General features: G+C 42.0%; 1 protein-coding gene across 1 annotated transcript in view; it reads left to right on the forward strand.

Annotated features, from left to right (window-relative positions):
• Positions 1 to 13,702, forward strand: part of syn2b (synapsin IIb) — a gene marked incomplete at both ends in the record, with an annotated part of 144,393 nt that overhangs the window by 82,842 nt on the left and 47,849 nt on the right. The window contains 3 exons of the mRNA XM_079510387.1: positions 13 to 104; positions 9,495 to 9,651; positions 11,260 to 11,349. Coding sequence (XP_079366513.1) covers positions 13 to 104; positions 9,495 to 9,651; positions 11,260 to 11,349 — 339 coding nt within the window. The remainder of the gene's footprint in view (positions 1 to 12; positions 105 to 9,494; positions 9,652 to 11,259; positions 11,350 to 13,702) is intronic.

A 13,702-nucleotide genomic window follows, 5' to 3' on the forward strand; every position in this document is an offset into this window, starting at 1 on the left:
GTATCTCTGCAGGCTGAATTCTCAGAGATTAACCTAATCTCTCAGTCCAGTGGGATCTGCAATGTGGACATGCAGGTCATCAGGAATGGGACCAAAGTTGTCAGGTCAGTAAGGACCCCCAACACACACACACACACACACACACACACACACACACACACACACGTGTGTTAAAGACAATGGCAATATACACTACGAATGACACGCCCAATGACGCAAATGCAACGCGAACCTCAGCGCCGCAAACCGATGTCCTGCATGGACGAATGCTCATGGCAGTGATTTACACAAGGCTGTAAAAGTCACTGTTCTTCAACCCACTCGCTACCAAAGCCAACAGGAAATGAACAGGGAGGGCATCCTGAGTCTGCAGCACCATCCCTGCCCTGTAATTAGGCTTTATGAGGGGTTGGTTGGTCACAACACAATGTCGCACGCACGCACGCATGCACGCACACACACACACACACACAGTCATGTTGACACTACAGCCTGAGATATTGGACAGTCTAGCTTGGCAATTAACCTAAAACCGATATATCACCGATATTTAGAACCAATAACAAAATGTGATTGATTGATTGAATAGTTTATTAGACAGAAATGCAACAGAGATGTTTTTATCGATGGATCTGATTAACCGCTGCAAGGCCTGTATTACACTTAGTTTTACAATGGTGATGTGTAAAAGTAGCAAAATAGAGTATGCAATAGAGTTAAAACTTTGACATAATCGTGATATTGATTTGAAGTCATATCTCCCAGCCGTATAATATCAATAAACAAGCCTCATTTGATGCTCACGGTTTTTTGACCGTAGTGTATTTTTGAGTTTAAGAACTTTTTTTTCAGGTGAAAACCAGACATATAACAGGCCCGTTTTTTTAATAGTGACCTTGGCTCCTAGTCTTCATCAGTCATCATCATCCTCCTCATGCTGCCTAAGCCAATGGGAGTCTGACCCCATACCCTAAAACGCCACCTATAAGCCAATGGGAGTCTGACCCCATACCCTCAAATGCCACCTATAAGCCAATGGGAATACTCTGACCCGCACGACACCGCAGCCAGCCGCGCAGCGAGCGCAACTTGAAGCGACAACAGCTGCTATATTATGAGCTACCAGATGGGGGCCAGTCATTCTGTCCCTTTCTCTCTTCCTGTTCTTCACATGTTGCATATGATGCAAAATGCGAAACATTTAGTTGTTCCGAAACCAACCAGCAGGTGGAGCAGTTGAGTATGTTTTTTTTACAGTAGCGTTAACACCGGAATTCCTTTGTTGAAATTAAACGCTTATTATCACCAAATGGACCTGTATAGACCTTTAACTCTTGAGAGTGTAAAATGAAACCAAATAGACCCGTACGGGTCCATTTGGTTTCATGTTACACTCTCAAGAGTTGATCTACACAATCTGCACGGATAGACAGCAGAAAAGCCACAGCAAAACACAGTCATTGAACCACAAACAGAATGTCGCAAACGAACGCAAACAACGGCCACGAGGTTGTCACACACAAACATACACGTTACTGAAATAATAGAACACAACGGAGACAATAAGAACACAACGGAACACAACGCTTCTTTCACCTGACAAATATGACTGTCATCATGTCTTGTTTTTTGTTACTTTATAAAAGGTCCGTAGGCTTGGCTGTACTCTTTGTTTGTTTAAAGTGCTCTAAACAAAAAAAAAGTCGAGCCCATATGACATCATTTCAAAAGCCAGGCGTTAAGAGGGGATATAGTAACCTGACTCCGCCAGCTGGTGACAGCAGTGAGTTCCTCCTGCTCCCATCTGGTCCCTCTCGGGCAGAGACGATGCACTCCGAGCCATTTCTGACCGGAGAGATATGCGGCCGTATGCGGCCGCTAGAGGCGGGATCAACGTGAGACTGATGACATATTGAAGCGCTGCCACAGTGCAAATGTAAACACAACCTAACAGGACTACAACTCAAAATTATTATGGAGATATCAGATTGTTGTCCCGCTGCTTCCGGTTCATGGTTTCTGCTTGAGAGAGACCAGATCCAGGCAGGAGGAGGGAACTTGTGAACGCAATACTGCCGCAAGCTGGCGGAGTCAGGTTAGGGATATAGTGCCCCTCAAAAAAATACAAAATGAAATATAATAAATCACGATGGCCTTTGGGGATCACAGGGCCCATCCTCATCCAGCCTCGATCTGCCACAACGAGTTCAGATCAAAGTGCAGAGCCTAAATGTAACGTGTGCACCAGCTGCAGTAGATGGCAGAAAAGCATGTCCTCGTTTTAACTTTGCGTTATCTTTGCTGGTCGACAAGAAAAACAAAAACGCTAATGAGTGAATATAATTGGTTTGGATTATAATAATAGAACCTCGGATGTAATCTCTCCTCTCTGAGGCTCGGCGTATGCTAATCATTTCAGGTTTGAGTGTGAGATATCGTGTGATTGAAGTACACACACACACACACACACACACACACTGTGGACTGTGGGTAATGATGTTTGTTAACTGTTGCTTTTAAGCTCTTAATGTGAGGATCTTTACAGTTTACATGCTGTTTACACACAGTTTACACGCTGTAATACTAAGCTGAGTTTTTCTCTAGACTTGCAAGCGCGCGACCACACAGACAGACAGACAGACAGACAGACAGACAGACAGACAGAGGCGCGCGCACACACACACACACACACACACACACACACACACACACACACACACACACACGAGATATGTACGCATGAATAGTTCCACATGTATGAATCGTTGTACACCCCTATATCCTTCTCTCCCAGTTCCACAAAGTCTAATTAATATTCTGATAGCACAAGGAGTTGGTCGTAGTCAAACTGTGCCAGAGTTTACTCTCTCTCTCTCTCTCTCTCTCTCTCTCACTATCTCCCTCACTCACGCTCCCCCTTTCTCTTTTGCTCTCTCTCTCTTTATCTCCCCGTCTCACCCTTTTCTCTCTCTCCATCTATTTTCCCCCTCGGCGATGGCTATTCCCGTCTCCCACACTCCCATCTCTCTTTTCTCACCCCGCATTCTCTCTCTCTCTCTCTCTCTCTCTCTCTCTCTCTCTCTCTCTCTCTATCTCTCCCTCACATTCCCACTTGCTCATGCACACATACGCCGAGACAAAAGCAACGACAACAGGCGTCGTGCTCCATCTCCATCTGTCTCTTTCACTGAAAGAACCCAGCAGTGATTTGAAGAATCCACTGTGATGACTGACTGTGTCCGCTGTCTAAAAGCTTTTAACCAGCCCCACTACCTTAACGTTTATTAGGCTTCATACCAACAACAGAAGGCACATCGTAAGACTTTTTATGCCCTGCAAGAAAACCATTCCGCTGCCTATAATGATGACTTTCTTGATGAAAATGTCAGAACAGCAGGAGGTGAATGGAGTAATGAAAAGACAGCATGAGCAGTCTTCTCTGTTAGAGCTCGGCTCCCACTGCTGGAACAGTCTTTCTACTGAATTAAGAGAGAGTAACGTTTGTTGCTATTTTATTAAAAACAAATCACACCCGTGTGAACTGAGTGGTGCGACTACACATTTATTGTTATAGTTACTGTACATTAGAACCGGGAAAGCATCTGTGTCATAAGTATTCTCCGCATGAATTGTCAGTGACGTCACATACTAATGTCAGTGACGTCACATACTAACCATAGCAACCATGCTCGTTTTTTTGGTTGCTAACCATAGCAACCATTCTCGTTTTTTTGGTACGAACAAACACGGGTACACGGGTACAAAGCCAGTTGTATCTCTGATGTCATCAATATTGGCCAACAACTCTACATCTGCCTACCTCAAACCCTTAGATCTCCATATATGGATATATGTCTGAACGTGTTCTGACATTCCATATGTTGATCCTTCCCCATCCATTCCTCCTCTTCAATGTCTCCCTTTTGACTTATACCTGTCATTTAAATTTCAAACTCTAGACGGGCCTGCCCCAAAGTTATTAGTGCAGCTGCGCCCAGCAGCCGGCAAAAACTAGAGTTCTCAATATGGCCAGTACAGAATTCATTCCATGTTGATCTGACCCCCCCATGCCAAAGCGCCAGCGCTCGCCCAGCAGTCTGCCGTCAACGAGGCGGATACGCGCACACGACCTCGCCCCAAAGGGCAAGGTCGCTTCTCGCCCTCAGGTGTCTTACTTGTATTGTATTGTATTGTATTGTATTGTATTGTATTGTATTGTATTGTATTGTATTGTATTGTATTGTATTGTATTGTATTGTATTGTATTGTATTGTATTGTATTGTATTGTTGATTGATGTGCATTGTCCCCTTGTAAGTAAATAAATACATATAACCATATAGGCTGTAGAGCAAAATGACATAGATGACCATATCATATGAAGAGCACAGTATCTGCTTTGTGGTGAAGCATTCCTTATAACAGGAGAATACTAAGGGGACAGATATATCCGTTGTAACCGGAGAGAATTGACTGACTATTGACTGCTGTATAATGTAATTTGTGTGACCACAGTCTAGTTGACATTTATTCCAATACAAGTTGAAGAACACGTGTAGCCACCTTGACTTATCTTTACCCCTTCTGGTGACTGGGGGGCTGGATACAAGAAAACAATATACACTTGTTGTTGGCTATGTGGGTTTCGAACCTTGACCCGTAACCTTTGTTACAAGTCATCTCCCCACGTTCTCCACCACAGAAACACAAATCTCTCAGACAACGGTGAAGCCTTATGGCTGTCCAATTTATCAGAGCTGTACGTGCCCAGTTATTGACCTTTCTGCAAGTCACTTTGAATAGACCGAGGCTACATTTAGCAAAAATCTGATTTCAACTCATTGTGGCAGAAATATATTTGCGGCTGCCTAAACATAATGGAAGTCAACGAAAACCTGGAGATGTGGAATGTCATATTTCCCGTTTGGACAGAATCTGGACAGATGACATACAGCACAAAGCCTTTGGAACTTTGATGTTGTTTTTTCTAAAGCCAGTGCAAATGCAATCAATAACAGCTCTTTGAGCAATCACTCAACCAGAGCACAGCGACTGTCCTAGTCAAAGGTATTAAATGATCTTAGAGTGAACGCCGATGCCAAAAAGCTCTCTGTCTTTGTTCTCTTCATAATATCCTTTTGGACGGACTTGAGAACTGTGTTGGTCTGTTCTCCAGTGGTTCAGGACTTCAGACCCTATTGGACCAGGTGAGATTCCTCAGGAAAAGTAGAGTTGACCTGTGGTGTTCCCCAAGGCTCCATCTTGGGCCCTATATTCTCAGTGTCTGTGTCATTAGAAAGCACAACATTGAATTTCATAGTTACAGTATATGCTGATGACACCCAATTTCCAAATCTGCAGCATATTCTATCCCCATGGACAGAGTACTTCTGACATAAATACTTACTGTAGATTTCAGAAAATGTCATACAGGTGAATGAGATAGCACTGACGAAGGTCTTAGGATCGAAACGTTTGCTTTTTAATTGCACTTTGAGCACAGAGCACTTTATGAGCATGATAAAATAAAAGGAAAAAATGTTTTCTTAAGTCTCGGTCTAAGGAGTTTTCCTTCTTTTTTTATACGGTGAGCGAGTCTTTTTCTGTCAAGATTGTCCATACAGGTGAATGAAAATGAAAACAAAAAAGAGTGATTGCTGTCATTGGGGCAGATCGAGGCCTAGAGAGAGATCTGTTGCACTGAACAAGGACCATGCAGGTCAAAAACCTTGGTGTCAATACTGACTCGGACTTAAATGTAGAGGCCCACATTAGAAATGTCCCAAAACGATCTTTTTACCATTTGGAATAGAGGGTATGCGTATTTTATATGCATAAAGGGAGTGGCACGTTTAATGTTGTTTAATGCAATCCGATAGGACTTTCCTTTTTGGATGTATGGGCTGTCAAGGGTTTTCCACTAACTTCCGGGTATGATGTTGATGATGATGTCACACGCCTCTATATTTCTTCTCTCTCAGGTTGATACTGAATTAACTGTAATGTTAATCCATATTCTCTCCTGTCCAGTGTCTACCATAAACAGCAGCTCGTTGGTTTTAGCTTGTGCATAATGTATAGCATTACACACACTGACAACAGTGTTCTTAAAACAAAATATCCCACGATTTTGTAACCCATTGTTTCACCCAGTGTCAATTATCTAATGTAATCCTGGGCGCTACACTTCCTCTGCCAACCTGGGGGGGCAGCAGACTGACCTCATGCTTCCTTCTATGCATGAGGAGTCCAATCTGCTTCTTTTCACCTGACAGGGGAGAGTTTCCCCGGCCGGACGTAGCGCGTGGAAGGAACACGTTTTTCCGACCAGTTCCTTTCCCCTCCATCAGGCGCCCCGGCTGGCCAGGGGGAGGTAGTTTAGAGACCAGGATTACTGCATGGTTTTGTGAGGTTACCTACCCTAGGGGGACACGGGGAGAACATGCAAACTCCACGCAGAAAGGCCCTGACAACAGTGTTCTGATACATCAGTCGGGGAAAGACGGCCTAGTTTATCTTTTGCACTCATATGATAATAGATTAAATATATAGGCTACTGTACCTGCTGCTGGGTCTTCTGTGCAACAAGCACGCTCACAACGTGTAGTAGGCATCCGCTGCCCTCGCCCACCGGCGCCGCCTCCTCGTACAGTATATGGGCCCTATTAAGCAAGTGGAATCTAATTACATATAATTTTACAGTTTTTAAGACGTGGGGGCGGGTGCAATGTCATATTACAATTATGGGCCAGGTGAGAAGCGCTTTCGACACCCCGTGGTGTGAGCAAAACGGCCTTGAATTAGTCATGGGAGTGTTTCAGGGAGTTTTGAGGCTTACCCAATGAACATGTCCGTACTATTCTCTTTACGACACCAGCTGATGTCCTCATGGAATGCGCCCTTTTCGGCAAGTGGTATTACATTTCTGGAAATTTTCTGCAGACTGGCACCATACATGACATGACTTTGTCACATTTGGGTTAATTATTCATATTGCACTGCATGCTGTCACCTTTATGCCTCAAAAGAACAGATCCACAAGCTGTCACAGCCATGATGTGCATAGCTTGTAGGCCTATGTCTCTATTTTGTTAAGTAACTTGCAGTTTTCATTGGAAAGTCATTACAGCGGCGCAGCCATATGCTAAGGGAGGGAGATATACGCACATCATCACTTAATTTGTTTCTGTTCTAAGCATGAAAAACAGCTGTAAAAATCTTTATTCTAGTTGATTTGATTCATAAATGAATAACTAAGACTTTGAAATGGCATGCACCTACCTATACCTTTCAGATCGGAATGGAACTGCGAGTAGATACGCAGCATTGGCTGGCAAATTGGCAATCCATGCGTAATGTTCCCAGAATCGTCTAACCCCCGAACATACAAGTTCGTTTGATATTGTTTAATTCGATAAAAATAGAACCATGTACCATACAGCGAATGAAAGCAAGATTCCTAAGGAATATGGGGATTTTTACATTTTAAAAAACGGTTGAGAAATGAGAGAACCATGAGTGTTTATAATATCAAATATTATAAGAATAATATGAAAGACAAACGGGCTGTGAAGAGCTCAGCTCACCATCCCGACAAGGAGGAAATATAGCCTATAGTGCATGCACGTATATGCACTGACTGTTGCACACACGCTCTTTATTTGTTTCTATTGAAAAACACCAGTAAAATAACGTTTATTTTATTTTATTTCATTCGAGTCACGACGAAGGAATGAGTTGAAATGCCATATGTGCGCCATGCGTATTGCTGCGGCCCCAATGTTATGGTCTTCGCTCGTAGCATTTTATTGAAGAAGAATTGAGTCGGGTGTGATACAGCATATGAAAGCTAACTTCCCAGTGATTATGGAGATGTTTTAATTTTTTTTAAAGGTTGAGAAATGAGCGATATATGACCCTTAACAATCTCAACGTTTGAACGTTTGAGCCAGAAAGCTCGTCTCCTGCTGTTGCCATGTCTCATAGAAACAAGTAAATAGGTCTATAAACATACTCCCTAAAGAATCGCATATAACAGGGGTCTGCAACCTATTTTAAATGAAGTGCCATGTTTTTATTTTCTAGATAGTGAGTCTGCCATATCAAGATTCATTTTAATGACACCACATTAAAATTTCCAGCATATTTTGATTGTCCACAAATAAATAATGAATAAAGTTCTTCCTTCTTTTTACATATTTTCTTGCACATTGTTATAATGATCATTATAAATATATATCCCCCTGCAGTCAGAGTTCATAGTTTTAATGAATTAATGTGATGCATTGTGAGCTGATAGATCTGCTATTTTCAAAAGTAATCTTTGAAAAAAGTGACAATTGTGGAATATTTTTGAAAGATGTTATTGAAACATTTAAAAACACAAATCTGTCATGGGGGTCACTGGCTTAGTTGGGCAAATGCATTCATCTGGGGGTCCTTGACATGGGAATGTCGCTGTGTGAGGATCACTGGTTTAAACAACATTAGGAGAAAAGCCCAAATAAGCACTTTAGAAACAAGAAAAGCAACCACAACTACCAATATTTACAAGCAACTTTGCAGAAAAAGAAGCCGCTTATAATAAAAAGCAAACAGACATGGCAACACTCCAGCAGCACTCCAGAGCCGCTCAAGTGTAAAATCAAACAGTGCTTTTTGCTTTTAAGACGTGGTCAGACCCAGGCGGAATCGGTATGCGCTGAGTGTTTTTAGGTCAAGGGGCTTAATAGCAATTAGCGCAAAGCGAAAATAATTAACATATGGACACTCCCCCAATGCTAAATTATGCAGGAACGTGGTATTCCATATGAGTGAGCGCTCACCACGGCTTCCATAATACGAAAAGGCGCAGAGCGAGGGCGAAATCTGTATTACCGCATGGGTTTTTCGTCTTGCTTAATAGGGCCTATATGTCTCCGATGAATTGCGTGCAGCAATAAGCCCATATGTGACTAAATTTGAATGAGGGGCTGCCATTGGATTTTTTTGAATTTTCGTTTTTTCATGAATGCAGGGAATCACAGCTTCAAATTGACATATTGGTTGTTCAGTTTGACCCACCAGTTTTGGAGATACATGTATGGCTTATAGAGTAATGTCTTGCAGAAAACAGCGAGTTGAGAAAACAGGCTTGAAAGGTTCACTTCTGTGGTCTCTAACATTACACCTAGCTACATGTTTGGGCATTTATTTCATATTTACATGTCGATTTCAGCTCTGACACTTATTTCAGACATGCTCTAGTATGTGAAGAGTTTGCCTGTGCTATTAACTCATTTAAAAAAAAAGGTTTTTCTCCTCTGGTGAAAAGCTGTAATTTGCGCGATGTCAAATCTGGTCACATATTATTCAAACACCTGCTCCTCTGTTCATCTGTTTTGCTCTTATTTGGTTTATAAAATAATTATTCAGAATTATTCAGAATTATTTGATTTGATGTGATATTTATCTCCGCTCTCCTCTCCTCTCCTCTCCCTGCCATGCATGATGCAGGTCATTCCGGCCTGACTTCGTCCTGGTGCGTCAGCACGCCTTCAGCATGGCCCAGAACCAGGACTTCAAGAACATGATCATCGGGCTGCAGTACGCCGGCGTCCCCTCGGTCAACTCCCTGGAGTCCATCTACAACCTCAGTGACAAGCCGTGGGCCGTAAGTGGGCTTAACTAACCCGTTCAGGACCGGAACCCCTTTTGGCGTTTCACTTAACGCATTATGTTATACTTTAGCTATTGAAAGATAGCAGATCTACAAGCTCATAGCGCGGCACCGAGTGCCGCGCTGTGAGCTTGTAGATCTGCTATTTTTGAAAAATCCTGAAAATGTGGCGCAAATCTTTGAATATATATTCTGTCAGAGCTAATGTTTTTAAGTCAAATCTTTGCTTTGGGGGGGGGGGGGGGGGGGGGGGTCAACATATTTTTAGATGGGGGTCGGCGGTCAATTACATATACTTGTGTGGGTCCTTGACATGAAATAGTTTTTAGAACCACTGACATAGAAACATAGGTTTTTCAAATAACTGTTAGTTATTATGTTATGTTAGTTACAAGACATCTAACTCAGTGGTGGGAAAAAGTATATTCACATTTGTTACTTAGGTAAAAAGTACCAATACTGCAACGTAGACATACTCCATTACAAGGAAATGGCTGGAATTCAAACTCGCTTGAGTAAAAGTAAAAGTAAGTATTGTTATCAAAGTGTACTTAAAGTACCAAAAGTAGAAGTACTCATGCTCAACGGGACACGAGGTTGATAGTGGTTAAGCATATACCTTTTACAAATCAAATCATACATTTCCTTTCTTCCAGAATAGAAATAGATATCAGAAGTTGACGATTTTATACAATATCATGAATGATGAAAAAGCATAATCTCCCTTCTCTCTCTCTCTCTCTCTCTCTCTCTCTCTCTCTCTCTCTTTCTCTTTTGTCTCTCATATTCTCACTCTTTCCATCTACAACACTCGCTGTACAAAAAAAGCCCACAACATCATTAAAGACACCAGCCATCCCGCAAATACCCTGTTCCAACCACTCCCTTCCAAAAAACGCTACCAGAGCATCAAATCTCGTACCACCCGTCTCAGTAACAGTTTCTTCCCCCAAGCAGTCAGGCTGCTGAACAGCTGACCTTGAACTGTATTGCACTTGTCACTTTACTCTGCACTTTATTTTGTTTTTGTGTTCTTTCTTTTGCACTATAGCTGTTTGTTTGTTTTTGTCCTGTTTACACTGGTGTGTATAAGACTGAGAGTGCTCGAAGCAAAATTATTTCATTGTATTTATACTCTGTATTTGTTACTAACTTTGACTGAGGGACTGCCATTGGATTCATGTCATATGAAAGCAGGGAATCATAGCTTCAAATTGACATATTGGTTGTTCAGTTTGACTCACCAGTTTTGGAGATATGGCTTATAGAGTAATGTCTTGCAGAAAACAGCGAGTTGAGAAAACAGGCTTGAAAGGTTCACTTCTGTGGACTCTAACATTACACCTACATGTTTAAGCATTTATTTCATATTTACGATGTCGATTTCAGCTCTGACACTTATTTCAGACATGCTCTAGTATGTGAAGAGTCTGCCTGTGCTATTAACTCATTTTGGATAAAAAAAATAAAAAACGAAAAAAAAAACGTTTTTCTCCTCTGGTGAAAAGCTGGAGTTTGCGCGATGGCAGGCTCTCAGTCAAATCTGGTCACATTTATACATATGATAAATAAACCTGAACCTCTTACTCTGTTTCTCTCCAGTTCGGCCAGCTGATCAATAATCAGAAGAGACTGGGCTCAGATAAATTCCCGCTGATCGATCAGACCTTCTACCCCAACCACAAGGACAAGGTAAGAATGGTTTAAATCATATACATGGGCAACTGGCGGCCCCCCACCCTCAGTTAATGCATATATATCGGGCCGCAGATATTAATACTGATATTAAAATGTTTTTTATGTCCAATGAATTTATATTTAGTTCATAAAGTTAACATAACTATGTAACTAAATGCATTTGAAATTAAATAAAAGTGTTACTTTTCAGGATTCCGATTAAAAAATAGCCAAAATATTATACAGGATATCAGTTCAAATATAGCAAAAAAAAACAAGCTCAAAATGTGTCGACGCATTTTGAGCTTGTAGATCGGCTATTTTTGCTACGGCAGTAATATGCAACGTGGCCTTCTGGAGTGAGTGTGGAAATATAGTGGCCCTCTGGAGTGAGTGTGGAAATATAGTGGCCCTCTGGAGTGAGTGTGGAAATATAGTGGCCCTCTGGAGTGAGTGTGGAAATATAGTGGCCCTCTGGAGTGAGTGTGGAACTATAGTGGCCCTCTGGAGTGAGTGTGGAAATAATAGTGGCCCTCTGGAGTGAGTGTGGAAATATAGTGGCCCTCTGGAGTGAGTTTGGAAATATAGTGGCCCTCTGGAGTGAGTGTGGAAATATAGTGGCCCTCTGGAGTGAGTGTGGAAATATAGTGGCCCTCTGGAGTGAGTGTGGAACTATAGTGGCCCTCTGGAGTGAGTGTGGAAATATAGTGGCCCTCTGGAGTGAGTGTGGAACTATAGTGGCCCTCTGGAGTGAGTGTGGAAATATAGTGGCCCTCTGGAGTGAGTGTGGAAATATAGTGGCCCTCTGGAGTGAGTGTGGAAATATAGTGGCCCTCTGGAGTGAGTGTGGAAATATAGTGGCCCTCTGGAGTGAGTGTGGAAATATAGTGGCCCTCTGGAGTGAGTGTGGAACTATAGTGGCCCTCTGGAGTGAGTGTGGAAATATAGTGGCCCTCTGGAGTGAGTGTGGAAATATAGTGGCCCTCTGGAGTGAGTGTGGAAATATAGTGGCCCTCTGGAGTGAGTGTGGAAATATAGTGGCCCTCTGGAGTGAGTGTGGAAATATAGTGGCCCTCTGGAGTGAGTGTGGAACTATAGTGGCCCTCTGGAGTGAGTGTGGAAATATAGTGGCCCTCTGGAGTGAGTGTGGAAATATAGTGGCCCTCTGGAGTGAGTGTGGAACTATAGTGGCCCTCTGGAGTGAGTGTGGAACTATAGTGGCCCTCTGGAGTGAGTGTGGAACTATAGTGGCCCTCTGGAGTGAGTGTGGAAATATAGTGGCCCTCTGGAGTGAGTGTGGAACTATAGTGGCCCTCTGGAGTGAGTGTGGAACTATAGTGGCCCTCTCCATTGTCAACGTTGCCCACCCCTGGTTTAAATGTATCACCTTTTGCAGTGGTTTTCAACCTTTTTCATTTCAAGGCCCATTCTTTTTTCAGCATTTGAGCCACGAACCACCATTTGATGAGATTTAGGCCTCTCAGATCCAATGTGGATGGATAAGATTTTGTCCGCAATTCCATGCTTTTGGCAAACGTTGAGGAAAAAATAATAACAATTCTTCTACATTCTCTTAGTTGTGTGTTAACTCAAGAGATAAAGATCTATAAGGATCCATTATAGGTTATACCAACTCTCATCATTTAGCTGGGGACCACCTGGAACCCCCTTCAAGGTCCACTGATGGTCCCCGGACCACTGATTGAGAACCACTGACCTATTGTAATGAGTCTCCCATAGTTTTGTATAATTTCTTAATTTGTGTATTTACATGCAATGTTCAATCTTCATTTTGGCCAAAAGAAAGAAAGAAAAAGACCCAATAATGTATTGAGACGTTTTTTTTATATATATACAATCTTTTTTTTTTTGGTACATTGAAATAGAAAACTCTATATTGACAGAAACGTAGACATAAATACAAACCCAAGCAATCCTCTCGATATAAAACAAACAAAATTAAACAAGAAATATTTCTGTAACAATTTACTCAAGTCGTACAGCTTTGCGAGAATGCGCCGTGGTCGTCACTGCAGTCATAAGGACAAAGATTGGGCTTGATTAGAAGAGCATTTTTAATTCACAATTAAATGATATCTACCACGTTTTAAGCTTTAACGTGTGTGTGTTTACTAGTCGACTTCCTATTGTGTTAAAATGCAGGGTTTTTTTTGTTTGTTTTTTAATAATATTTGTACATTTAAAAACTGTGTACATTGTTGATTCTAGCTGATCTTGAGGCCTACAAAAACGGGAGAAAGAAATCAACTAGTGGATTTACTAGTCGACTATATGAATAGTCGACTAGTTGTTTAAAGCCGTATATACAGTACTTTTATAAGTTACTTAAGTTCCCATCAGTTTGCAT

Source organism: Electrona antarctica (genome assembly GCF_951216825.1).
Source record: "Electrona antarctica genome assembly, chromosome: 9".
Lineage (NCBI taxonomy): Eukaryota > Metazoa > Chordata > Actinopteri > Myctophiformes > Myctophidae > Electrona > Electrona antarctica.